This window comes from Xenopus laevis, chromosome 6L (assembly GCF_017654675.1).
Source record: "Xenopus laevis strain J_2021 chromosome 6L, Xenopus_laevis_v10.1, whole genome shotgun sequence".
NCBI classification, from domain to species: Eukaryota; Metazoa; Chordata; class Amphibia; order Anura; family Pipidae; genus Xenopus; species Xenopus laevis.
The window spans coordinates 104,745,006-104,770,138 of record NC_054381.1 but is presented as its reverse complement, the minus strand read 5'-3'; the positions used below and the strand labels follow the sequence as shown (position 1 = coordinate 104,770,138).

General features: G+C 40.6%; 1 protein-coding gene across 2 annotated transcripts in view; it reads left to right on the top strand.

The window, feature by feature from the left end:
* znf236.L (zinc finger protein 236 L homeolog) overlaps positions 1 to 2,327 on the top strand; it is an 81,234-nt gene extending 78,907 nt beyond the window's left edge. For both annotated transcript variants that reach the window (XM_018267842.2, XM_018267843.2), the window contains one exon: positions 1,508 to 2,327. In XM_018267842.2, the coding sequence (XP_018123331.1) occupies positions 1,508 to 1,647 (140 nt within the window). In that variant the 3' untranslated portion in view covers positions 1,648 to 2,327. The remainder of the gene's footprint in view (positions 1 to 1,507) is intronic.
* Positions 2,328 to 25,133: the final 22,806 nt, after the last annotated feature.

Here is a 25,133-nt window from a genome sequence, read left to right as displayed (position 1 = left end):
CAGTTATGTCCCTACAATGCAGATATCCAGTTGTCTTGCAGGATTAGATATACCACCTGCCCATCACAATCTGCCTCATGTACCCATAACTCGAAGAGAACTGGCTTCTCAGTGGGATGTTACAGAGAGATGGGAGGATTACACAGCAAGATTATTAAATTTAACTCAACTTTTACCCCAAAATCAGGATTTTGAGTTCTCAGATCTTTTGCACTTTACATTTGTTTCCTATATTTAGCAGTTTATGGGATTTCGACCTCTAATACCAAGGTTTTGGCTCCCTCTGAAAGTAGGGATAACTTACAATACTCCAAATCTCAATCTTCAAAACACTGGGTTCAACACATGATTTTAGCCACATGATCTAGAGCAGGCCCCTGTACCACCTTTATGTGATATATTATCCCGCTGTTTTTTACACAGCATAATAAATATGCCCCATAGTGTTTTACATCTGCATATTTCAACTGTCCGTGAAATGTCTGGTACCTCCATACCTCCTGCCATTGACAGGTGGTTATTGCCCCAAAAATGCACATTTGACAAATGACAGGAGGTTTTATTTCTTTCCATTTGTGATTTATTTGCATAAGAAGAAGTTTACTATGATGGTTCTGTACTATTACCCATTCATTTGTTACTAGCACTTCCAGTGGTGCTATACAAGTCTCATACCAGCTAGCCTCGCCCAAACCCATGGTATAGGAGCCTCACCCAAGGCTTGAACTGAGATAAGCATTTTAGAAGAAGATAAGGTTGAAGGCATAGTCTCCATCAGAACATTTCATCTGGTTCAGAAGATCTTGAAACCAAGATGGTGAAATGGCAGTCATGGAACTTGTGCCTTCATGCTAATTAAGGTCCTTACAAACAAGGATAACTGTTATCTCGTAATATTTCCTTTAGAAGAGAATACAATATCGTAGGGATTAAAGGAGAAGGAAAGGTTAAAACTAAGTAAGCCTTATCAGAAAGGTCCATATAAATATACCAGTAAACCCCCAAAGTAGTGTTGCTCTGAGTCCCCTGTCAAAAGAAACACTGCATTTCTTTCGTTCTATTGTGTACACATGGGCTTCTGTATCAGACTTCCTGCCTTCACCTTAAACCTCATTGCCCTGGGCAAGAACATGCCCAGTTTGCTCCTCTCCCCCCACCCCTCCCTTCTCTACTGTAATCTGAGCCCAGAGCAGGGAGAGACTCAGGCAGGAAGTGATGTCACACCACATTAATACTGCAGCTCCTATTCTAAACAAACAGAGAGTTTCTAGAGCTTGCTCCTATTCTAAACAAACAGAGAGTTTCTAGAGCTTTTTACTCAGGTATGGTAAAACATTCTACAGAATAAATATAGCATTCTAGCTTGCACTATTGCAGCTCATCTATTGGCAATAAAATGCCTCCCTAGCTTTCCTTCTCCTTTAAGTAGGCCTGTTGCCTATAATATGTTTTATTTAGCATGAAATATTTAGCATATTTAGCATTACTATTCTTGTGTCTTTTGTAGATCTGATAGACGAAGTCTCTCTGCACCAAGAGGAAGAGGAAGAAGGTGAAGAAGATATCCGGCAAGCTCTTGACCTGGAAGAGGTTGTTCAGGAATCATCAGGGGACTGGCAGTGTGGCATAACAAATGTTTTCCGGTGACTTTGTTCAACAACAAAAGTATGCAGGACAAAACAAACACACACAACTCTTCAGTGTCTAATGCCAATGCGTTTTTAGAAAATTTTCCTACTGGATAGAACTGGTGATGTTTTACTGGAACCCATAGCAGTTCATCACTAAAGGATTCAATTTCTGAGACATTTTCATATAAGCGCTAAACACTTTAAAGTTCAACTCAGGTAACCTTTGACAGACCTTATTTTCAAGTACTTTTGTGTTGTTTATAAATGCTTATCAGATCTTGTCATTTGGGCATGGAATTGAGATAATCCGTGGACCTTTCTATTTTCTGAACCTGAAGTGTAAAGCAGATTCCACGCATGCAGTTGATTCTCTCCCTCTTTTACAGACAGTTTACCTGTGCATCAGCATTACTGACCATCTTTACTTTATTTGCTTTAGCCAGAAGTGTGAAAAAAGACTAAAAACTGTGCTACTTTGTTCCGTGGCATTTTTTGTTTTATGCTGGTTAATATACCGGGAAGTTCAAAGCTGATTAAAGTGGCTGGGCCACTTTAGTGTATGAATAAGTAAAGCTGGAGTCCAGAGTTAGTCTTGGATGTCTGAGACGTCACACAGCTATTTTATTTAATAAAGTTTTGTTTATTTGTTTTCCTCCTTTGTGTTATAAAAATATGTTTTATGCATTTTTTTGTAGATACCTTAAGTTTCTTGTTTTCTTTAAACGTCCGTGCAGCAATTCAATATTACATGTAAGAACTTGCAAGAACTATCAACCATTACTACACATTGAAAGTACTGATTATTACATTCAAATCCCAGATTTTTCTGTATCCAATCATTGGTCACGTTCCATATAGCTTCTCAGTAATTGGATTCCTTGGGGTAGTACTATCAAATGATGTCTGTTACAGGGAAGTCATTTTAAAGTATTTATCTTCTGCCTGCCATGATGTAACTACAGAGAGTGAGGAGCCAAATGAAATGTGACCAATGAATGGAGCACCAATTTGTCATGGTAACGGCATTTGTAGGCTAATGTCACACAAGATGTTAGGTTGCCATCAGGCAGAAAACATGAATAGCCAGAATGCATCTCACTGCTGCACACTTAGAGGTGAAAGACTGACCTTAGAAATGTTCAAATGAGCACATTCAAGCAAAGGTCTGTCTGAGTGTCTGTCACCACTAAGTCTACTTCACACTTCTCATTCCTCATAGATTAATACAGCCGAGAGAGGCATAGTGACCTGCCTGATAGCAGTGACAAAATGCACGTTTCTTAAACTTAAAGGGATACTGTCATGGAAATTTTTTTTTTCAAAACGCATCAGTTAATAGTGCTGCTCCAACAGAATTCTGCACTGAAATCCATTTCTCAAAAGAGCAAACAGATTTCTTTATATTTAATTTTGAAATCTGACATCAGGCTAGACATATTTTCAGTTTCCAGCTGCCCCCAGTCATGTGATGTGTGCTCTGATAAACTCCAGTCACTCTTTACTGCTGTACTGCAAGTTGGAGTGATATCACCCCCCCCAGCAGCCTAACGACAGAACAATGGGAAGGTAACCAGATAGCAGCTCCCTAACACAAGATAACAGCTGCCTGGTAGATCTAAGAACAGCACTCAATTGTAAAAATCCAGGTCCCACTGTGACACATTGAGTAGGAGAAACAACATCCTGCAAGAAAGCAGTTCCATCCTAAAGTGCTGACTCTTTCTGAAAGCACATGACCAGGCAAAATGATCTGAGATGACTGCCTACATACCAATATTACAACTAAAAAAAAATATACTTGCTGGTTCAGGAATTAAATTTTATATTGTAGAGTGAATTATTTGCAGTGTAAACAGTGTAATTTATTAATAAAAATGACACCATAAAAATCATGACAGAATCCCTTTAAGTCTAAGCGGCAGATTTCTTTTCATTCCTATGAGATTTTTACAATTGTATTTATCAAATGGTCAACTTCAGCTTTTACCCATTGATAAAAATCCCATAGGAATGAATAGAAAGTGGATGGGTTTTTCTGCAGTGAGCTGTAATCTCACACTTTGATAAATCTGCCCCTCAGTAAGTCTATCCAGGTGAGTGAAGGTTTATTGCCTGTTTAAGTGCCATACAATTTAGAATCTATGGTTCCTGCATAAAAAAGACCATACATTTTACATATGCAGTCACTATATGCTGAGCATTTCTTTATATGGCAACTTGCAATATAGATCAAAGAGCTGAGCCCTGGAACTGAAGGGGTTCAAATGTTAATATATTTAAGGTGAGATCCCGAGCTGCTCTTGCCTCGTGTGCAGTGCAACGTGCAGCAAGTTACCAGGTATGTCAAAAATCTGCCTTTTGTAACTTTTACAGCCAAATTTCCATTTGAGCACAATTGCACTCTCTGGACTGGCAGTGTCCCCCACTAGACCCACACCAAGTTCTCTAGTTTTTGTTGAGCCATCGCTGAGAAATTTCAAAATTCTTTCTTTATAGATATCTGAAGTTCTAGAAAGGAGCCTTGCTTCTAATTCGAATTCTGCCGCGGTATAAACATAATATCACATGCAGATGTTTTAGTTAAACACTATCTGCTTTAGTAACCTTAAAGTGACCTACACGTTTTTGCCGTCAGTGACAGAGGCATACATCGCTTGTGTCAAGATAACATTGTCTATCAAGTGCAAAGAGGTTCTTGGACTCTGTATATAGACTTGTTGCTCACATACATTAAGGGCAGAGACACACTCAGATTTAGGGAGATTAGATGCCCAGCAATTTATCTCCCCCCGAACTGCCTTTCCCTGCCTTCCTGCCGGCTAGAATGTAAATCCCCAGCGGGATTGCACTCGGAACGCTTCGTTTTCTTAAGTCGCCTGGTTTCCTTGTGAGGCAACTTTGGACTGCTTCGGAAAACGAAGAGCTCGAAGTGCCATCCCACCGCTGATTTACATTCTAGCCGGCAGGAAGGCAGGGAAAGGCAGTTTGGGCGGAGATAATTTGCCCCAAAGAAGAGGAGATTTGTTGCCGGGCGACTAATCTCTCTGAATCTGAGCATGTGTCTCTGCTCTTAACATTGTAGGACAAGCTTTAGAAAACTTTCATACCCTAGGCCAGGGGTCCCCAATAGGCTTGGGCAAATTTGACCCATTTGTTTCACCAAAAATTTGCCGCCGGCGAAAAGTTGCTGATGCCCATTAAAGTCTATTGGCTCTTCGTTTCCGAAGTTGCCCAAAGTGTCCTCGTGAGGCAATTTCGGGCGACTTCGGAAAATGAAGCGCCGCCAGTGCCATGCCGCAGGCGATTTTTCATTCTAGCAAGCGGAAGACAGGGGGAAGCAGTTTGCAGAGATTAGTGGCCCCAAAGAAGAGGCGATTAGTCGTCGGGTGACTAAATCTCCCCAGATCTTCCAGTGTGACCTTATCCTTAGTCTAAGCAACTAATAGGCTTTTATTTTGTATGTTTTCTTTAATCATTCGTCTTCCTATTCTGCCTGTTTCCAGCCTGGAACTGCAAATACTATCTGATTGGGCAAATGATAAGCAGAGGATGATCAACTGTGAATGTTTACTGTTATTGTTGTACTTATTTGTTGCGCTTCGCTGTTTTCATGCCCAGTCCTATATACAGCGTCTGCCCCATTCTGACCTCCCCATGCCCAAAAGTTTTCAATATTTCAAACGCCACAAAATTAAAAATGAAGACAAATTTCAAATAGGTCTGTCTACATCATGCTAAAGGTACATTTTCAGGTGAACTACTCCTTTAAATCAGCGAGGTGCTATGAGTGTAATAGACCTGATTTATAGACACACTGTGTACCATCATATAATAAGGTCATAATGTTTTGCTTCAGAATATTTTGCAATATTGTCACTGTAAATATTTGTATAAATAGAGAGGATACATATTTTTGGTGTAAATATCAAACTTCCATTTGTCTTATTTGTGTATTTCTAACAGTATATGATAGAGGTATGTTTGTACATAGGTTCACATCAATATTTTACATTTCATATTTTATTTTTGTTTGTTCTGATTGCAACCATTTATCATACAGTTGTAGGATCATTAAACGGTGCTTCCATCTCCTTAGCAAATAGGTGAGAGCACCCACAGCGCAGGACTGAGGTGGGTGACGGGATGGACGCATTGTTTAAGCGCGCTGCATCTATGTATAAAAGTGTTTCCATTTTCTTCTATATAATGTTGCTCTTATAAAGTCTTGCCGTTGTACATAACTGATATAGTGACATTGAGAAAACACTGCTTTGTTAAATATTTATGATGAAAAGATTAAACATAATACATTTTGTATATTGTGTTGGTGACAAGAGGTGTTTTCTTTATCATTTCATTTTCATCTGTCAGTGACCCTTCTCGGCACATACAGCCAGGGCCGCCATCAGGGGGGTACGAGTGTACCGGGCCTGATGGGGGCCCGGCAGTGCTGAACTTTTGAAAGAGCCGGGCTCCCCTTGACAGCGTCGAACAGGGCCGGAACTAGGGGTAGGCAGAAGAGGCACGTGCCTAGGGCGCAATCAAGTGGGGGCGCCAAGAACGTACCTCTTTCTTCAGCCTACCCCTTGTCCGGACCTTTTCTCTCCCACCGGCGCTCTCTTCCCCCTTCACGAATAAAAATATTTCCGGCATGCGCAGTTTATGCCACAGTTCCTGACACACGCAGTTTCTGATGTGCACGCATGCGCACTTCCGGCTGTGCGTGTATGCGCATTTCTGGCTGCACGCGCATGCGCACTCGAAGTCCGGCGCGCAAGGGGGCGAAGAGGGCTGCCGGGTTGCCTTGGGCGCCCGGCTGTCTTGGCCCGGCCCTGGCGTCGAAGCCCAAAGCTGTGCCGCCTCCTTCCGAAGTCCTGAATGCGGAAGTGCCAAAAAGCCGAAGTCTCGAATGCAGAAGTGGTGAAAAGCCGAACAGCCAAAGTCCCCAAGCGGCAAAAATAGCCAAAGTCACAAAAACAGCCGAAATTGAAGTCCTGAAGCGGCAAAAAGACCCAAAGTCACAAAAGGAGGCGAGTTCTGAAGCCACGAGTTCAATTCCTCTGAACACCCATGTGTTTTTTTTTAATCCCCTTGCCACCAATGTTTTATTTTAATACTCTATAGGCCCCTGCCACTAATGTTTTTTTAAAAAATATTCTTTGGGGTATTTTTTATTTGTAAGGGGCTCCTGGCTTTTTTTTTTTTTTTTTTAACGTATAGGGGGCCCTGGTCACCAATAGCTTTTTATTACTTGTGTGTGTGGGGGTTACCTTTTTTAGCGCTGATGTCTGTGTGGTATTTTAACTGTGATGTAGAATGGGCGGGATCTGGGGCGGGGCTTGGGGGCCGCTTTAGGCGGGGCCCATGCTGTACGGGGGCCCGTGAATTCTAATGGCGGCCCTGCATACAGCAGATAAAGCATTGGCAGATGCTGTATTGAAAGGAGTCGCAGCAGCTCCCCAGATCCACTCGGGCCTGAGCAAAACACAAAAATGATATTTTAGTCTATAGTTGCGATGCAGTGTATGGATTGTATGTAGCTGCCAGTGATAAGAATGCTGACAGGGCTAGCTGCTTTGATCTGCAATGCCATTCTTCAGGGACTTTAGCAGAAACATTTCTCTGCCTCACTGAATGCATCTCCTAGTGGCAGAATGCATAATATATATGGGAAGTCAAATATGTGTATATCAAATAAAAGCTTCTTCAAATACAATTTGGAAAATATGGAGAGCGCTCCCTCTCCCCATGCCTGTGCATATGTTCTGCTATTCTGCTGCGGGACAGTGACACTTCAGTAGAGACAAGCAGAGCAGTACTTTGTCTCATCCTCCCGTTATTTACTTGTATATGTATTGTATGTATGCCACTCCACTTCTGTGTTTCATTTATTCACTTAAAGGCTTCTCCTTCGCTGCTGGATGCTCTGTTACATCTGTCTCAGTGTCACATTGATAAGACTCGGCAACAAGCAGGCAGCCCTTTACTGAATGCTAAATTAACACTGGACTCTAGCAGCCGGCATGCTGGGTTTTATAGTTTTCCCTGAACATAAATACAGGAAGGATGAGACGGGATTGTTGAAAACAAACACTAGAATTATCTTTTGAAGTCCAACCCATCATCTGAAAAAGCCACTTCAAACTGATTTCAGAAAGGATGGCTCCGAGCTCTGCATATCCAGTAATATATGAAATAATGCTTAAAGGGTAAGCATACCCCTGCTTTTTGACATGAGCTCATTTAGTTGGGCTTCTGTAAATAAATGTATTTAAACACCTTCTGTCCAAGAATAATGGGGTTATCTATTAAGGTCTGAGTTTTCAAGCCGATTTTTTTGGTCAAAACTCACATTTTTGGATAAAAAAAAAACTTGAGTAATTTGAATGAATCGAGTTAATTATTTGTGTAAAACTTGATCAATTTGTTTTCGGGTTTTACAACACGAATTTGCAGAATCTAGTTTTTACCATTCAAGTTTTTTGTTAGGGAAAGGTCACACTGGGCGTTTCGGGGAGAGATTTAATCGTCGACGCTAAGCACACACGGCGATTAGTTTTCCCGAAGTCGCCCGAAGTTGCCTCAGGAGGAAACTTCGCAAAAAGAATCGCTGTGTGTGCTTAGTGCGCCGCGATTTTTCATTTTAGCCAACGCAAGAGTGAGGGAAGGCGCTCGGGGAGATTAGTCACTGCAAAGACGAGGCGACCCAGTGTGACCTTACCCTTAAATATGAAACCACTCAAGTTGAGAGTTCATTTGAGGTATAAAAAACTCTAGCATTCAACCTTCGCAGCCATCGCAACACTTCGCCAGGCGAAAATTCACTCAGACAACGCTAATTTACTAAAATGCACACTGGCTAATTTTCGCTAGCGTTGCTTCAGCAATCAAATCGAAGATACGCTAGCGTTTAATTACCTAACGCAACTTCATTAGAGGTCTTCGCTCAGGCTAATTTGCATATGGTGGGAAATGATAAAGTTGAATGGACGTTTATGTTGCAGCAAATACATTACATTACACAAGTCCAGGGAACCTTAATAAAGGCAATAGAGTTGGTATAAAGTCCTATACATGAGCCCAGTGTATAGTTTATGTTCTATATGTTAGAAAATGTATGGGGGAACCCGGTTACCCAAAAAAAATTTAAGGACTTATGCAGGCTATCACTCTGAAAAAAGGAGAAGACGCCAGCGGTTTTTGGGACTTAGAATCTTCTCCACTAAAAATATGATGTAAGTAACAGAAAATTGAGGAAGATCTATGCACTCCAGTGCACTTCTCCTGGTCTGAGCTGGCGAAGGTAAGTCTGGGCAAAAGAGGTAACGTTCAGTAAAATCCGCATCTTAGTGAATTTGCGGAGTAACATCCATTCGCCAGATTGAATTTCGCCTGGCAATAGAGTGCGTCTGTCTCTCTCACTAGCGAAGTTACGCCTGCACCCGTTAGTAAATCGGAGACGTGCCTGAAAGCAGAAACGTTGGCGAATTTTTGCCAGCGTTAGTCACTTCGCCCTTTAGTAAATCTGCCCCAATGACTGGATTAAACAACTGGCTCCTTCCTGACAGCCAAGATACTATATACAGTATCTATGCCACCATGTTCTTTGGTAGTAAAGTTGTGGGAACTGTTATTCGGAAACCCATTATCCAGAAAGTTCTGTATTATGGGAAGTCAATCTCCATTTTAATCAAATAATTCATATATATGCAATTGCGTAGGAAAACTTGAGGGTATATTGGCCTTTACGAAATAACTCAGTAGTGTTGAGGAGCTTATACAGAAGTAAAAGGCAATCTAAATTGTACGGAACTCAGAAGAAAAAAATAAACTTCTGCTGGGTGAATATATGCCTTTTTATGCAGTGATGTCTGTATTGCTGTTTCAAGATAGTGTGCCAAATACAATGGTCCAGCGGATTATCCCTCCATCTCTAGCAATGGCTACTATAATGCAGTGCTTTATCTATTTAAGAGATGTAAAAATAAATTTTTCATATTTTTCATCTAGGGTAGCCATACTATGAAAAGTGTGCGTGGGAGGGTAAGCTTTATCTTGTAAAATTATTGGATTAATGCCTTTGAAAATGATCTTGAAAATTTGCAGCCGGGAGAAAATTATCTTTTTTTTTTCTTCTTAGTATTACCTAGCCTTCAGCCACATTAAGGTAATATATTGTAAAAGATTATCTTGCAATTCCAGCTGTTTTTTTACACATTCAACAACGTTTTCTGGCAAACATTCTGTATAATCTCATCACAGGTCCTATAATGAGATTCAAATCCATACCTCTGGCTCCCGTATATTGGAAACCATAATACATTCGGTAGAGCTGGTGCCAAACCTAAAACACAAGCTGTTCTTTGATAAGAAAATTTGTTAATATTTACATTTTAAAACATAAAGGTTTCAACCGCAGCCTAGAAAGTCATAGTATATGATTCTGAGCATGTAAAAGTCATTTTTCATGGGACTTAAATTACAGACTTATACATACCCATGCCCAGGTACTGTGCAATGAAAAAACAACTATAAAAATTTCTTCCTACTATTTAACTCAGTTTGGCTTTTATTGATTAAGTTGTGGTTTGACTCCTTTCTAACATGTAGTTGACTGATAGTTACAAGTTCCCTCTGGTTAATTCATTTAAAGGAGAAGGAAAGGCAGCAATCACTGGGGGGTGCCAAATGTTAAGCACTCCCAAATGATTGTAATGTCGTACCTGATACCCCAGGCAAGTGCTCCTATCAGCAGAAAACTGCAGCAGCCTGGGGTTCTTTCAACTAGAACAATGGAGTGATTCTCTTCCTGCTTCTTCTTTCTTCTTGCAGGTGCAAATGCGCAGTGAAGAGCTGAACCTTATTTAAAAAAAGCCTTTTCACTCTACTGCACATGTGTCGGCCTGGGGTTTTGAAGACAGAAGGAGCGAAGAAGAGGATTGCTGAAAAGAACCCCGGGTCAGGGGCTGCTGCCGCCTGAGGCCCCCCTCCCACTCCGTGCTTCTAACTTCTAGCATTGGAGCAGGTGGAAGAGGGGCCACATCGATAGTGCAGTGAGCACTATTGCGCTTGCTGCACTAGAAGAGACGAATTTCTGTCAGGGGCTGCTGCCTGAGGCAGCAGCCCCGATGCCACCCCCTCCCGCTCTGCACTTTTAACTTCTAGCATCGGAGAGGGTGGAGGATGGGCTGCATCGCTAGTGCAGTGAGCGCTATTTTTTTAAAAAAACAGAAATTCAGCTCTTAAAGTTACCATAGCCGGCTTTTTTTGCCGCCCCTGGTAACTGGCCGCTCCGGTCGTCTGAGGCAAGATTCTCACCTTGCCTCATGGCCGGAGCGGCCCTGGCCAGGGCAGGATTCTGCTAACAGGAGCACCTGCTAAGATATCAATTAATTGAATACAATCACTCTGGGTGCCAAAGTCAGGGTGCTGGCTTTCCTTCTCTTTTAAGTATCAACAAAGAAGTTGAATAACTGGTTCCATATAAGGGGTATCAACAAGAAATAAATGTTTGGTAAAGGGGACTTGATTCTGCCAAAAAAAAACAGAAGAAATATGAGTCCCAGAAGCGGCAATCTATTGATACGTGAAATCTTTAGCTTCAGCCAATGGTTATTCAGGGAGCTACAATATTGTACTGTATCACAATTATGCATTGACATATTTCACAGCACTGTGCAGTGATTATACATCAGTTACATTAGCCACTGTCTCAGAGGAGCTTGCAATCGAATCCTTACATTCACTGTTGTCAGTTGTATAAGGAACCAATGGAGCTGCCTGTATGTTTTTGGAGTATGGGAGAAAATCCACACAGACATGGGGAGAATATACAAACTCCTTGAAGATAGTGCCCTGTCTGGAATGAAACCTAGGACCCCAGCAGTGCTAACCATTGTGTCGCCATTCTTCATCAGTATGGCCTACACAAGTGCATGTATTTTAAATATGGTACATACAGCTGGGAAAACAAGTTTGGTTTCAGGCGGCTGTTAGAGTTTTGCTTGGGGTCCCTAAACACCACATGGACCCCTTGAGGGAAAAGGTAAACGGTTTTTATATTCTTATGTCCAAGCTGTGGGCCTCTTGTTGTTCCACTACAACTCACAGAATCCCACTGACAAACAAGGGAGGATGCTGATAGCTGGAGTTCAACAGCTTGAGGCATTTTAGTCTTAAGTGGGATGCTGAAGCTGCTGGAGGGCTGCAAGCTGATTAAACGGTTTTCCTGTTTAAATAATGTCTTTAGTATTTACAATGTCAAATACAAATGTATGTGTGCTATAAGTATAAATATATTGTGTTTATACAAATATTATGGTGACTTTGTTGAAGATCATGCCACATTTTTAGTGCTCCTTATGTTCCTCACGATGATGTGAAAAAAAAGCCATGTACAAGAGAGAGTAGAGAAATGATTGTATATAACAGTGGCAGTAAGCCTCCGAACGAATTAGTGAAACGAGTTGTGTGGAATGAATTATATTCACTTTTATTTAGTCCAGAGATTTTGGCAACCTTTTCTTCGCATTGGCGCCGTGATCGGTCTCTTGAGTCCTGACATTTCAGAGCTACAACAGAATATTGATTGTTAATAGTTATTGTAGCTCCTTAACGGTTCTTCAAACATTTATGCATTGCACCATTCCATCAGCATTAAGGTTATAGCAAAAATTCCCCACATTCTGCTGTCTAATTCATTAGTAATCAATTGCTCAGCATATTCTGGCTAATTGCTACCCATATGTTTTGGTCAGTTCTGTAACGTGAACAATTTGTTTTGAACTTTGTCAATATTATTTCAGCAATTTAGTCCATTTCCTTCTTGAGCCCAGAGAACATCATGACTTCTTGATTAAAATCAGTTCTGCACAGACAGGAAATTTTAACCTGAAGAATTTGTTCAGAAACAGCGTATTGCCCTTTATAAATTTAGTCCCAAATTATCTCTTGTATCAGTTTTGGGCTTTTGTTTTTGTATGTATTCTATATTTTCAGAGCTACAGAATTAATATATGACAATATATATATGATAATATATATATAATAATTTGTCAATAGGTGTTTCACTGATGGTGTATTTAATTTTACTATATATGTGTCAGGAAACTACATTCAAAATGACTACTGTTAAGGGCCTATTTATTAAACCTCAAAATTTTTCTGGCTGAGTTTTTAAAGGGGAAAACTCAAATTTTTTGAGGAAAATAAAAACCCTTACATTTATAGAGCATCGTTATACCCCAAAGCTGCTAAAAATCCAAATTCGAAAATATCCAATAGATTCAAGTGACAATCCGATAAAGTTGTGTTTTCAGAGAGTCAAATTGAAAAAGTTGCACGATTCTAATTGACGCTGACTTTGTCGCAACGGTTCTTCGCACCAGTTAAATTCGTCAATGGGAGTTAGGTCTATTTTGTTTTAATAATAAAAAAAAATAAATAAATGTAAGTTTCAGTAAAAACCCCCCATAATGCCTAAATTCCACTGTTTACTACTTATTTTGCATTTAAATGTACAATTGTAGGTCCGTCATCATGTGTTTTTTGCAAACCTTCTGGTGTATATAAAGAACGCTGTGCCCTGAGGGATCATACCTTACTTCTAACCTATCAATGATGCCCCAGTAATATTTCTCCATATTACAGTCATAATAATAACCAGCACCAGGGGGGTTATTTATCAAGGTCCGAACTTATCTTAATATTATCTGCTATACAAACTCCGATCTAAACCGCTCGGGTTTTTAACGCTTATCTATTATTACATTTTCCCAAAAATTTGCTTTGCGGTAAAAACTCAGATTTTCACGATTTTTTCACCCGAAACCTCAGAAAACTTTGTGGTTTGGCATGAGACCCAGCGTAGAGATCTGTAGAGATTCCAGTTTAGCAATGACTTGTATGAAGAGATAAATATAAATGAATTAGTAGTGGCAGTGTTTATGCCATGTGATCACTCATTTTACTTTTTCAACAGTCAGAACTGTCAACCACAGACCACTGGAGACAATTTGCACTCTTCAAAAACTTTATAGTGGGGTTAAGAGAGACGAGAGTGCTTCTACTACACTGAATGTCTAAGATATACTCAGTTGAGTGGCAGGTTAGTCTGGTCTAGAGGTAGGCACAAGAGGTAGCTGCCCAGCACCCCCAATTATTGCGCCCTAGGCAGCTGCCTCTTCTACCTACCCCTAGTTCCGGCCCTGCTTTGTAGCAAGTGACATAGAGACAGCAGACTCTCATTCTGATTTCTTTAAAAAGCAGTCCAAAGTTTCCTTGAGAAGAAACATTGGGCAACTTCGCGCCATGTATGTTTCCTCAATTCACATGGCATCTGCTGAGAAATCAATTGTAGTTCCCTGAACCACTTTGTTGCTGAATCAGGCGGCTGTTAGAGTTTTGCTTGGGGTCCCTAAACATCACATGGACCCCTTGAGGGAAAAAGTAAACGGTTTTTATATTCTTATGTCCAAGCTGTGGGCCTTTTGTTGTTCAACTGCAACTCACAGAATCCCACTGACAAACAAGGGAGGATTCTGATAGCTGGAGTTCAACAACAGCTTGAGGCATTTTAGTCTTAAGTGGGATGCTGAAGCTGCTGGAGGGCTGCAAGCTGATTAAACCTAGCATTTTTTTATCATAGCAGATAGGGGCCCAGCTCTAATTTTACCCTGGGGCTACTAATAACAACGTGACATAAAATTCCTGTGACATAAAATATTCATCAGTTTCACTGTTTAATGAACCGTGTGCCCTTCAACCAGTTACACTGACTCCTGGGAGGACCAATAGCCACTAGTCATTCCATCCAAAGAGCCAGAGAACCCTATGCTCTCACTAGGGGTGCCCGCGGTGCCCAGCCTGGTCAATGGGAGGAAATGTTTACAGATATAGGGAGGCTGGTATTTATTTTATAAAGATTGGCAAACCAAGCCACACTCACTGTACTGCAGCACCAGGATTGGCCCATTCCATTTCATTACACACACATTCAGCCAATGGGGTAACTACTAGCATTCAGCCAATAGGGTAACTGCTAGCATTCAGCCAATAGGGTAACTGCTAGCATTCAGCCATCGTCTCCTTGTCCTGGGGTTGGAGCAGGGTATGGGGGTGGTTCAGCACAGGAGGCTCAGCTATAGCATTAACCCCCAGTCCTTATATCCTGTTCATTTCTGCCCTCATATTACTACTTCTCATGACATTAGCTTTAGTGAACTGCAACTCCCACCATCTCTTGTCAGTGGATGCAGGGATTTGTAGTTCAGCATCAGAATGAGAAATGGTTTAAGAGAAAGTTCGCCTTTGCCTTAATGCAATATGCCTAATGCAGAAATAGGGATTTATCTAAATATTGTGTCCTTTTACTTTCAGGTATGAACTAAATGGAGTCAGCGCTGGGGTCATGGGGTGATCAGTGACTTACACTGTATAATATGAGTGTTAGACATGCGCCGTAGGATAGTTGCAAGTAGGAAGATCATTTTAAGGGTTTAAATCTATCAAAAGCAGCTAACGGAGTTTCTGGGCACTTTTATACTTGTCATTAGATGGAACTCTATGTGCCAACATTACACAGCAGTACATTGCAGTGACATTAAAGCTAAGATTAAGCACATTTTTTCGACTGACACAGTTTTGCTGCAAAATTTCAAAACAAATGCATGGCAGAAAAAACACATGCATTTTTTGAATTTTTCCACTCCATTTTTTTTTGCACTGGAAAAAAAAATGGCCCTTGACTACAATTTATTTGATGCACTAATTGTCAATACATTTAATGCGAGAAAAAACATAGGAAATTATGCCTATTGACTCCAAAGCCTTTACTCATTTTAATGGGGCTTCGTGAATTTTGTGGAGGAGCAAAACTGGGCAGATTTGATGATTATAAATCATAGCAGAGGTAAAAGCAAGATCATATATATAAATACTGTATAATCTATATTTCTCTTTTCCTGTCCCTTTTAGTGAGAGAAGGATTTGGAGCCCTGTGTGCCACTGAGGATGGGTTCTGCCTATCCTCTTACGTGGTTCTTCATAGGATCTATCCATTATAGGGTTGTCATTTGTCTAGTTTTTACCTGGGCAGCCCAGTTTTTGGAAGGGCTGACTGAGTCAATACTCCTAATTTGGGCAGGACTATCTGAGATTGACACAGTTATCGGCCAATTGCCACTTCATACAGCAACATCCAGCCCCACCACTTGGCTCTCCCTGAGGATAATGTAGAACTGAAATCACTTTTCTGGCATCTTGTACCTTCACAGCAGATTCTACAATTCCGATCATCTGAATCTGCAATGAGTCAAAACCCTGGATGAAGGACAGAGCTACATCTCTCTGATAAATTGGTCTGTAGCCAAATGAACCAGTGAACCAGTGTCTTCAAATCAGGGCAGCGGTTTCAGATGGAAAAAACATCATTCCAGTTCTGTACATCAAAATAACATCTGCACATGATTCTATGGGCACAAGTATGATGCTGTTAAGTCTCTATCTACAAAAGCCTTTCTCTTTGAAATCCCAAATCCCATCTACCCTAGGAATTGCTTACACTAAGACTTTGGGGTCCGTTTACTAAAGTGCGGTAAATCTGACTTTAAGTTTCCGCATGTTATCGCTGAGAATATTTGTACGCCAGAATATTCGCAGCGACTAAGTTTACTAAACAGCGATGCGCTCAGAAGTCATTGCGATCACTTGCGGTAACTACGTTAAGGAACCAGCTTACGTTAGCGGTAATTTTAGCGAGATGTGAATTTTCTGGCGAAAAATTAAGTTTTTGCGAATATTTATGCTATAAAATAGTCTTGTTTTATGGCGGTTATTATGGCAATTTTTACTATGACATTTATGGCCAGAAATGCATCTTCAAAACTCATAGGGGGTCATTTATAAACTTCGCGCAGGGCAGATTGGTTCGCAAAGTGAATATATTTGTCCTGCGCATGGTTATATTTATAAAGCTGAATAAGAGGGTGCATACAGAATTGCGAATTTTTTATTCACAATGCGAATGTCTAAAGGGGCTTTATAAATATGTCACAATTCGCAAATTGCGAATCTTTATGCGCACACTCTGCGACTCAATTACGCCACAACTTTGGTGGCGGATAAAATATTCGCAAAACAGTTTTGCAAACTGCGAATTTAACACTATTTTCGCGCACAACAACCTCGCACATTGGGTGCGCTCGCGCAAACTCCTGTCTCATTTGCGCGGCATTTGCGAAAACTTATTCACACTGCGAATTCGCAAAAACCGGAAAGACGGGCAGAGCAGTGCAATATATTAGCGCTCAGCAAAAAACATGCGCAATACAACCATTTGCGAAAAATATGCGCTGCGCGAACTTTATAAATAACCCCCATAAACTTTATTGACTGATGATTATACCATCCAACAACATCACCAGAGTAACACCAATCAAACATGTCTGCATCATATAAACCCTTCTGCCAATAGAATCATAGGAACAAGAAATGATACCAGTCAATCTCTTTGCTTCATAGAAATGCACAGTTTAATGTAGCCAATCACAATGAAACCAAAAAAGCGTAGAGGCTGACGAATCCTTGGACTGTGATGCCCGCTGCCAATAATACGACTCTGAGCTGAAACTGCTGCTGTTGCAACAGATAGAAACAGAAGCCAAAACATCCTGTCAGCAATAGCTACAGATCTCTCTCTCCTGTCAGCAAAGAATGATGAGTAAAAAAAACAGTATTATGGGATATTTCCTGCCCCTTGAGAATTTTCTGGCGAAAAAAATACTTTTACTCCACTACATAGGTGGCGGTAAAAGTTTGCGAATATTCTGGCGTTAATTTTGTCTTTAGCACATTTCGCTGTTTAGTAAACCATGCGTTAATGTGTACGTAGCGTTATTTTCAGCGAATGCGATAACTGGCGAACAATTATTCTTGCGCAAGAATATTTGCAAATTTATATTTACCGCAGGTTAGTAAACTGGCGATAACATATTTGGCGAAAATTCTGTCTATATATTGTGCGAATATTTTTATTCCTTAGTCTCTAGATTCCATTTTAACTCTTTGTCTGAATGATATCTATTGCACATAATACTGAATTCTGAAATATCTAATAGCTAAAGGGGAAGTAAAGTCTAAAATAGAATAAGGCTAGAAATGCTGTATTTTGTAAACTAAATATAAACATGAACTTACTTCACCACAAGCCTAATCAAACAAATCATTTATGCTTTCAAAGTTGGCCACAGGGGGTCACCATCTTTTAACTTTGTTAAAGATCTTTGCAAGACCAAGACTGTGCACATGTTCAGTGTGGTCTGGGCTGCTTAGGGATCGTCATAAATTATCAAAACAGCACTAGTCAAATAATATTTGCCAGAGCCGATACAACAGGACTGATTAATAATCAGAATATGCAGACTACACTGGGTACTGTGTTGTCATGTAATATAATATGGATTTTATAGTTTTTGTATTGTTCAATACAAACTTTCTCCGACTCTGCAGAACCAGTGGCTGCAGCAAAATAATCCTCCAAATAGAATCGCAGTTTATCTGCTTAAATCTGGGTCGATGATCTTTGTCCCTGCAGCTGGAGTTGGAAACAGTAAAGGGCAAAAGCAAAATCCAATACAAATCTCCTCACAGTCTCTGACTGCTCTACAGGGAAATAAACAAGTTGCTTGAGTTCTGCATGGCTGAGAAGTAAGGCGGGGGCTCCTCCTGCTGTTCATAAGTATGATTGTTTCCCTGCATAGCAGTTAGGGACCGTCTGACAATTCCTATACACGGCAGTAAATGAAGGGAGAATTTCACTGCATACAGTCAGGTTTCTTACAATGCATGTGATCATTTTCAAGAAATTCTTAACATTGGTTAAACTGCTTGACTAGACTGCACTTAGGGTTGCCATCTGTCCGGTTTTGAACCAGACAGGCCAGATTTTGGGAGGGCTGTCCAGGTCAAAACTGCCTGCCTGATATTCCTAATTTGGAAAACAAGGCAGAATTCCCTAAGATTGTTCTTTGGAGTAATTTACATTTAAACAATATGCATTTCATAAATACAAGCAGAATAGATTCCAATTTTATTAAATGTTCATTTAAGTCAGAAAGCATTACAAAATAATAATTTTTTTAAAAATATATATTTATTCATGTATTTATAAACACATTTAAAAAAAATAAAGCTATATAGAAAGAGTAAGTACTGCAATACAATTCTACATAAAATAATTGTATAAAAATATAAGACTGGATCGCTCTTCATTCATGCACTAGATATGGCAGGTATCCATAGTGCAGGGAGATGTCCTTGTCGCGCTGCCACTGTTTAAAGTACTGCACTCTTCCCTTTGCAGTATACTGGCAGGCCTCTTCTCTCTCCTGTTGGGCTTTTCTTTTAAGAGCTTCACTCTCCTCTGGTGGAAGTGGAATAGAAAACTCCAACTGCTCAAGGAGTTCTTCCCAACTGTCTTTAATCCGAGGAGGTGATTTCTGTATTGGTGTCTCATATTGGGCTATTGGGATCAACCTTGGAGCTGATCTTTTCTTCACACCTACACATTTTCCCTTTGGTAGGTTGCAGTGGGCTTTAACTTGACCACACTTTGGTGAAGACGGCTTTGAACGCTGATGTTGTGCTTGTTCTTCAGGTTCTCTGATCTGTTGCCGTTGACTTGTGACAATAGTTTTTTTGCCAAGAGCATGAAATGCATTAATTGAATCAAGCATATTTTGCTGAAGTTTGCTGCAATGCTTTTTGGCAAATGGTTGGTCAGTGGGATCATCATTTTTTCTCTCTTTTGTTTCCTCAGAAACACTGCTGACCGGCTTAGGTTTTCTTTTGGTGCCCTTTTTAGTCGTCTTCTCACTCACTGCATTGGCATTTGCATCATCAGTGGGATCATCAGTTTTTCTCTCTCTCTCTTTTGTTTCCTCAGAAACACTGCTGACTGGCCTAGGCTTTTTTTGTGTGTCCTTTTTAGTCTTCTTCTCACTCACTGCATTAGCATTTGTATCATCAGTGGGATCATCCGTTTTTCTCTTTTTCTTTTTTGTTTCCTCAGAAACACTGCTGGCCGGCTTAGGTTTTCTTTTTGTGCCCTTTTTAGTTTTCTTTTCACTCACTGCATTGGCCTTTGTATCATCAGACAGTTTAGGGCTCTGCATAATAGGCTCCTCTGTAGATAAGGGCATAGAGGTACCTGAAGTAGCAGATATATCAGGCTTTGGTGGAGTTTGCTTTTCCACAAATTCTTGATAAGATTCTGGTTGGCCACTCTCTGTAATGGAACTCACAGATGGGTTCTGTAACTCAGCATTCTCTGCATTATAATTTTGCTCAGGTATACCAGGTGTTTGCATAAAATGTTCATCTTGAAGAGACATGGCTGGTGCAGGGTATGCCTGGTTAACCACAGGATAAGCCATTCCATAGTTGTCATACACATAGGAGACCATGGGAAGAGTCTGTGGCATTTGCTGTTGGTTTAGTGGTTCTCCTGCTGGCAGAAATTGTTGCATGCCATAGCCAACTTGTTCTCTTGCAGCATTACAACAACAACAATTGCAACTTGCATCAAAGTCAGTAGAATAGTTGTAATTGTTACAATTGTTATGTTGGTTTAGTGGTTCTCCTGCTGGCAGATATTGTTGCATGCCATAGCCAACTTGTTCTCTTGCAGCGTTACAATAATAACAGTTGCAACTTGCATTGAAGTCAGTAGAATAGTTATAATTGTTATAGTTATAATCTGGAGGGATAAATGATAACATTTAGGGGCATATTCATCAAGGGTCGAATTTTGAATTGAAAAAACGTCAAAATTCGAATTCAAAAAGACCAACTGAAATTAAGTCTAAGTTTTTTGTGGTAGAATAGGTCAGTTTTCGATCAAATATGTCCGTATTCGGCCGAATTCGAATTGCACGAATCGAATTCAATTCAAAGTCCACCAATTGACTCCAAATAGCTTCTAGGAGGTCCCCCATAGGCAGCAATTCAGCAGCAATTTCAACTATGTATTCAAATTGGCATCACTTTATGTTTTATAAAAACTGTATACATTTTTGGTGCAATTACTATATAAATAAATACAATAAAATATTTCCAGAATGCTCAGAACCTGCGGTTTTCCGGATAATGGATCTTTCAGTAATTTGGATCTTCTTATATTAAGTCTACAATCTTGTAAACATTAACTCAATAGGCTGGTTTTGCTTCCAAAAAGGATTCGTTATATCTTAGTTTGGATCAAGTACAAGGTTCTGTCTATTATTACAGAGAAAAAGGAAATCATTTTTAAAAATTTGAATTATTTGGAGATGGCCTTTCCTTGATTAAGAGCTTTCTAGATAATGGATTTCCAGATAACAGATCCCACACCTGTACTGTTAGTTTAATGTCACACAGGTTGAGGAGCTGCTGTTCTCCACCTGCATAAAAAACACAGGCAGAGACATATGGAGCAGATGTTGCCGCATAAATGCCAAAGTATATATTTTTACACTGAAATGAGTGTATCTGTACACAGGCTGACGCAGTGTCTCTATGTAGAAAAGATGGAGTTGATGAGAGCGGATCTGCTTGTACAAAAGAGAAAAGCCAATCCCCAAGTCCATGTGACATTAGCCTTAGTATAAACCATCATGGAAGCTGCTACCCTCTTAACATTCATGAACACAGGTACAAATTGGTCCTACCTTCCATAATAAATAGTTCAGTTGAATGTAGGAATAAAAGATCTCGTTCTAGAAAGTGTTAGTCCTCCTGCTCTCTGGGTCAGGGTGAACTAACTGAAATGTCCCAGCTGCATCTCAGCTAGTTTACTGGTCACTATTATGATGTCATAATGGAACTTATGCGGTCTCCATGGAGATGTGTCCAGCATCTTGTTTACATCTCAGCTAATTTACTGGTCACTGTTACGATGTCATAATGGAACTTATGTGGCCCTAAGGGAGATGTGTCCAGGTGTATGAATAAATATATATGATCCAGTCTAATCCAGTCCTCGCATTTAAAATGATACTGACACCAGAAATTAAACCTTTTTTAACCTCTATCTATCGTAACATAGTCTTTGCAAGCTATTTATAAAAGTATTTGCCCAAAGCTTTAACATTACCCATCTGATCCCCCATGTTCGTCGATGAGGGCGCTACCATATTTGTGCAGCAGTAGTCCATTAGCATTAGAAGCTATAACTGACGGGGGGAAAGTTAGAGTCAGGTTGGCAAAACTATCAGGTTCGGGAACTACAAGTAACAATTACTTACAAAAGCAGCTCTCTTTTTCAGTTGATTGAAAAACAATCAACGTGACCTATAGGCAATTTTTAATGTACATTCATATTTCAGTGTCTATTTCACTTTTAGAGCCAATGCCCAGGGCCAGGCAACCTGTCTGGCCTCATCGCCCCCTCCACTGAGCGCAGTCGTGTCACAGCACACACCACCCTCCCCTAACTTAGGCACATACATGTGCAAAAAGAACAGGACTCCAGACCGGACTGGGGTAGGCAGTAGTTGAAGGTACGTACCAGGCGCCCCCCAAGCCTTGCGCCCTAGGCATGTGTCTACTCTGCCTACCCCTAGTTCCGGCCAGTGCCCATCCTTATCTAAGGGCCGCCTGAGGCGGCTCCTGCAATGCCGCCCCCCCTCGCCGACTTATCTGTCAGGAGGGGAGGCAGGAACACTAATGCGGAAATCGCAATTACGCTCTCTCGCATTAGTAATGCCTAATTTCCGGTTTAAAAACCGGAAATTCGGCTCTTAAGGGTGCAGGAGCGGCTTTTTGCCGCCCCTGTAAACTTCTCCGCCATTGCCGCCTGAGTCGAGCGTCTCAGCTTCCCTCACTGGCGACACGCCCCTGATTCCGGCCCTAAATCTAGGTGTTTTCCTCTGCAGGTTCTATGGGAAAGTAATTTTCAATGTATAGTAAAGTTTTCTAATGTGTGGAGGACAGGCTACCTGCCTGACTATTAATAATTTTGTGTAAATTATTCTTGTTTTGCTTTTTTGGGGTAGTGGGGTTTGATTGGTAGAGGACAGGATGAACACAGAGAATCAATTAGATGAAAGTGTGGCCAGCATGTCTATTGGGAATTGGTCTAGTTAAGTAATTAAGCCTCCAAAATTAGACTTGGCACAAATATTTGACTGTGTTGGTTTCCTTCTTTGTTCTTAAAAAAAAGTAAAAAAAACTTTGGTTTATCTGAAACCATGGTGGTAAAAGTGCAAGTTAACACACATACCACACATGCAAGCTAGCACATACAAGAAGTATGTATGTTTCATACATAGTAATTAAGGAGCCAAAAAATACACATCGAGTTCAAACTTTTTGTTTAAATGAAATCTGCCTTACTGCTATCTGGTCCTATTCCCAAGGTCCATTTCTATTATGGATTTGCCTAACACAGTCCCATTAAGGGTATAATTGGCTTGAATATTTTTTATATCCCAGGTTATCGAAATTGAATCTCATTTGCCACTTAGCTGCCCAGATTGCCAGTTTGTCAAGATCCTGTTGCAAGGATGCCACATCCTGGATGGAATTAATTGGGCTGGATAGTTTTGTGTCATCTTAAAAAATTCATACATTACTTACAATACCCTCCCCATAGTCATTAATGAACAAGTTAAATAAAACTCAATACAGAGCCCCGAGGGACCCCACTAAGAACCTTACTCCAAGTAGAGAATGTACCATTAACAACCACCCTCTGTACCCGATCCTGTAGCCAGTTTCCTATCCATGTGCAAACGACCTCATTAAGTCCAACAGACCTTAGTTTAGAAAGCAGTCACTTGTGGGGCACAGTATCAAACGCTTTGGCAAAATCCAAATCACATCTATTGCCCACTGTCCACCATAAAAAGCAATCAAATTAGTCTGATATGACCTAGCATTCATAAAGCCATGCTGATTGCTGCTCATAATGCCATTCTCCAGAACATAACCTTTAATGTGATCACAATTGTGAACAAACTTTCAAATAACTTGATCACCACAAACATCATTTTATGGGCCTCTAATTCCATTATACGTGTGGTCTTTGTTTCATTTGGTACTTTCTGTGTATCGGGTGTTTTCCAAGCACTTAATTACAGGTGTGGCTTAAGTATCAGTTAAACTGAAGCATTACAGAATTTTTTAAAACTGTATTTTTTTATGAAATGTGCTTGGCATTATTATTATTATTCGCCATTTTGCTAAAAGAAAACTCATTTGTAGAAGATGTGTTCTAATCATTTACTATATTAAATGCAAGAGGAACTCATTTATGACGAGAAATGAATTGAGTTATGAATGGGGTGTTAGTAGGAGGGGGTATCAGTGCAAATCCCTGGGCACAGATGTCAACCAAGTTTTATTACAACCAAATGTGTATTAGCCACAGCCATGTTCCAGCTAAGGTATGACTGTATCCTCTATAGATACACCCAGGTCACACCCAGTGGGTGACTGGACTGTTACTGTGGGTCACAGGGTGAGAGGGGTACAAATCAGGATGACACCCTAAAAATAAGGATGAGTTGACATGCCTACCTGGAAAAATATCTTCCTCAAGCCTTATTCTTCAGGCCAAACCAGAGTCACCACAGGGACCAGTTATAGCCTTGTTCATACTGAATACTATGATAGATATGAGTCCTTTATGACCTCCTAGGCAGTGTATAAATTCCAAAAAGAGGTGCAATGCACCCCTTTTCTTCCCTCTGAATGTTGCCTTGCAGTCGTTCAAAACATCCTTAAGCTCTATATGTAAGAGGGGTGGCATGTAGATGTCCCCTCTTTCCTCGTTCAACTACTAGTTTGTGCGTCATTTAGACATGGAAATTAGGGATTGGTTGAAGACAGCCCACAATGTGGCCCTGACCTCACCATCTGCCTTATAGCCTGCACCTTTTTACACTGAGGTGTGCACCTTGTGTCCCTTGGTGCTCTTGTATTTGTGCCCTATAGTTTATCTCCCTGATGTAATAAATGGACTCAGGGTCATACCTTTTAACTTTTTCTCACTAAAGGGACATTATTATAAAGCGCTAATTACAAAGTTAAGTTGGGTTGAAAAAAAGACCTTTAAGTTCAAACCCCTCCAAATGAAACCCAGTGTCCATACACACACTGACCCCTCCATCAACTCCTATCAGCAGAAAACTGTACCGGCCGGGGTTCTGCCAACGAGCAATGTGGAGCAATTGTCTTCCTGCTTCTTGTTGCTTCTCGAGGCTGTGCATGCTCAGTAGAGCGAAAAGCCAAACTTTAATGTAAAAGCCGACTATTTCATTCTACTGCACATGTATCTGCCCCAGGAGACAAACTCTCCGTGGTGCTCACTGGTAGAACCCCAGGTCGATGCAGTTTTCTGCTGATAGAAGAACAGGTCCGGTGGGTCAGGTAAGTAATATAACTACTTGGGGGTGCCTAACTTTTGGCACCCCCACTTTCCTTCTCCTTAAAACTTAAAGTTATTTGTAAAAACAATTGCTATTG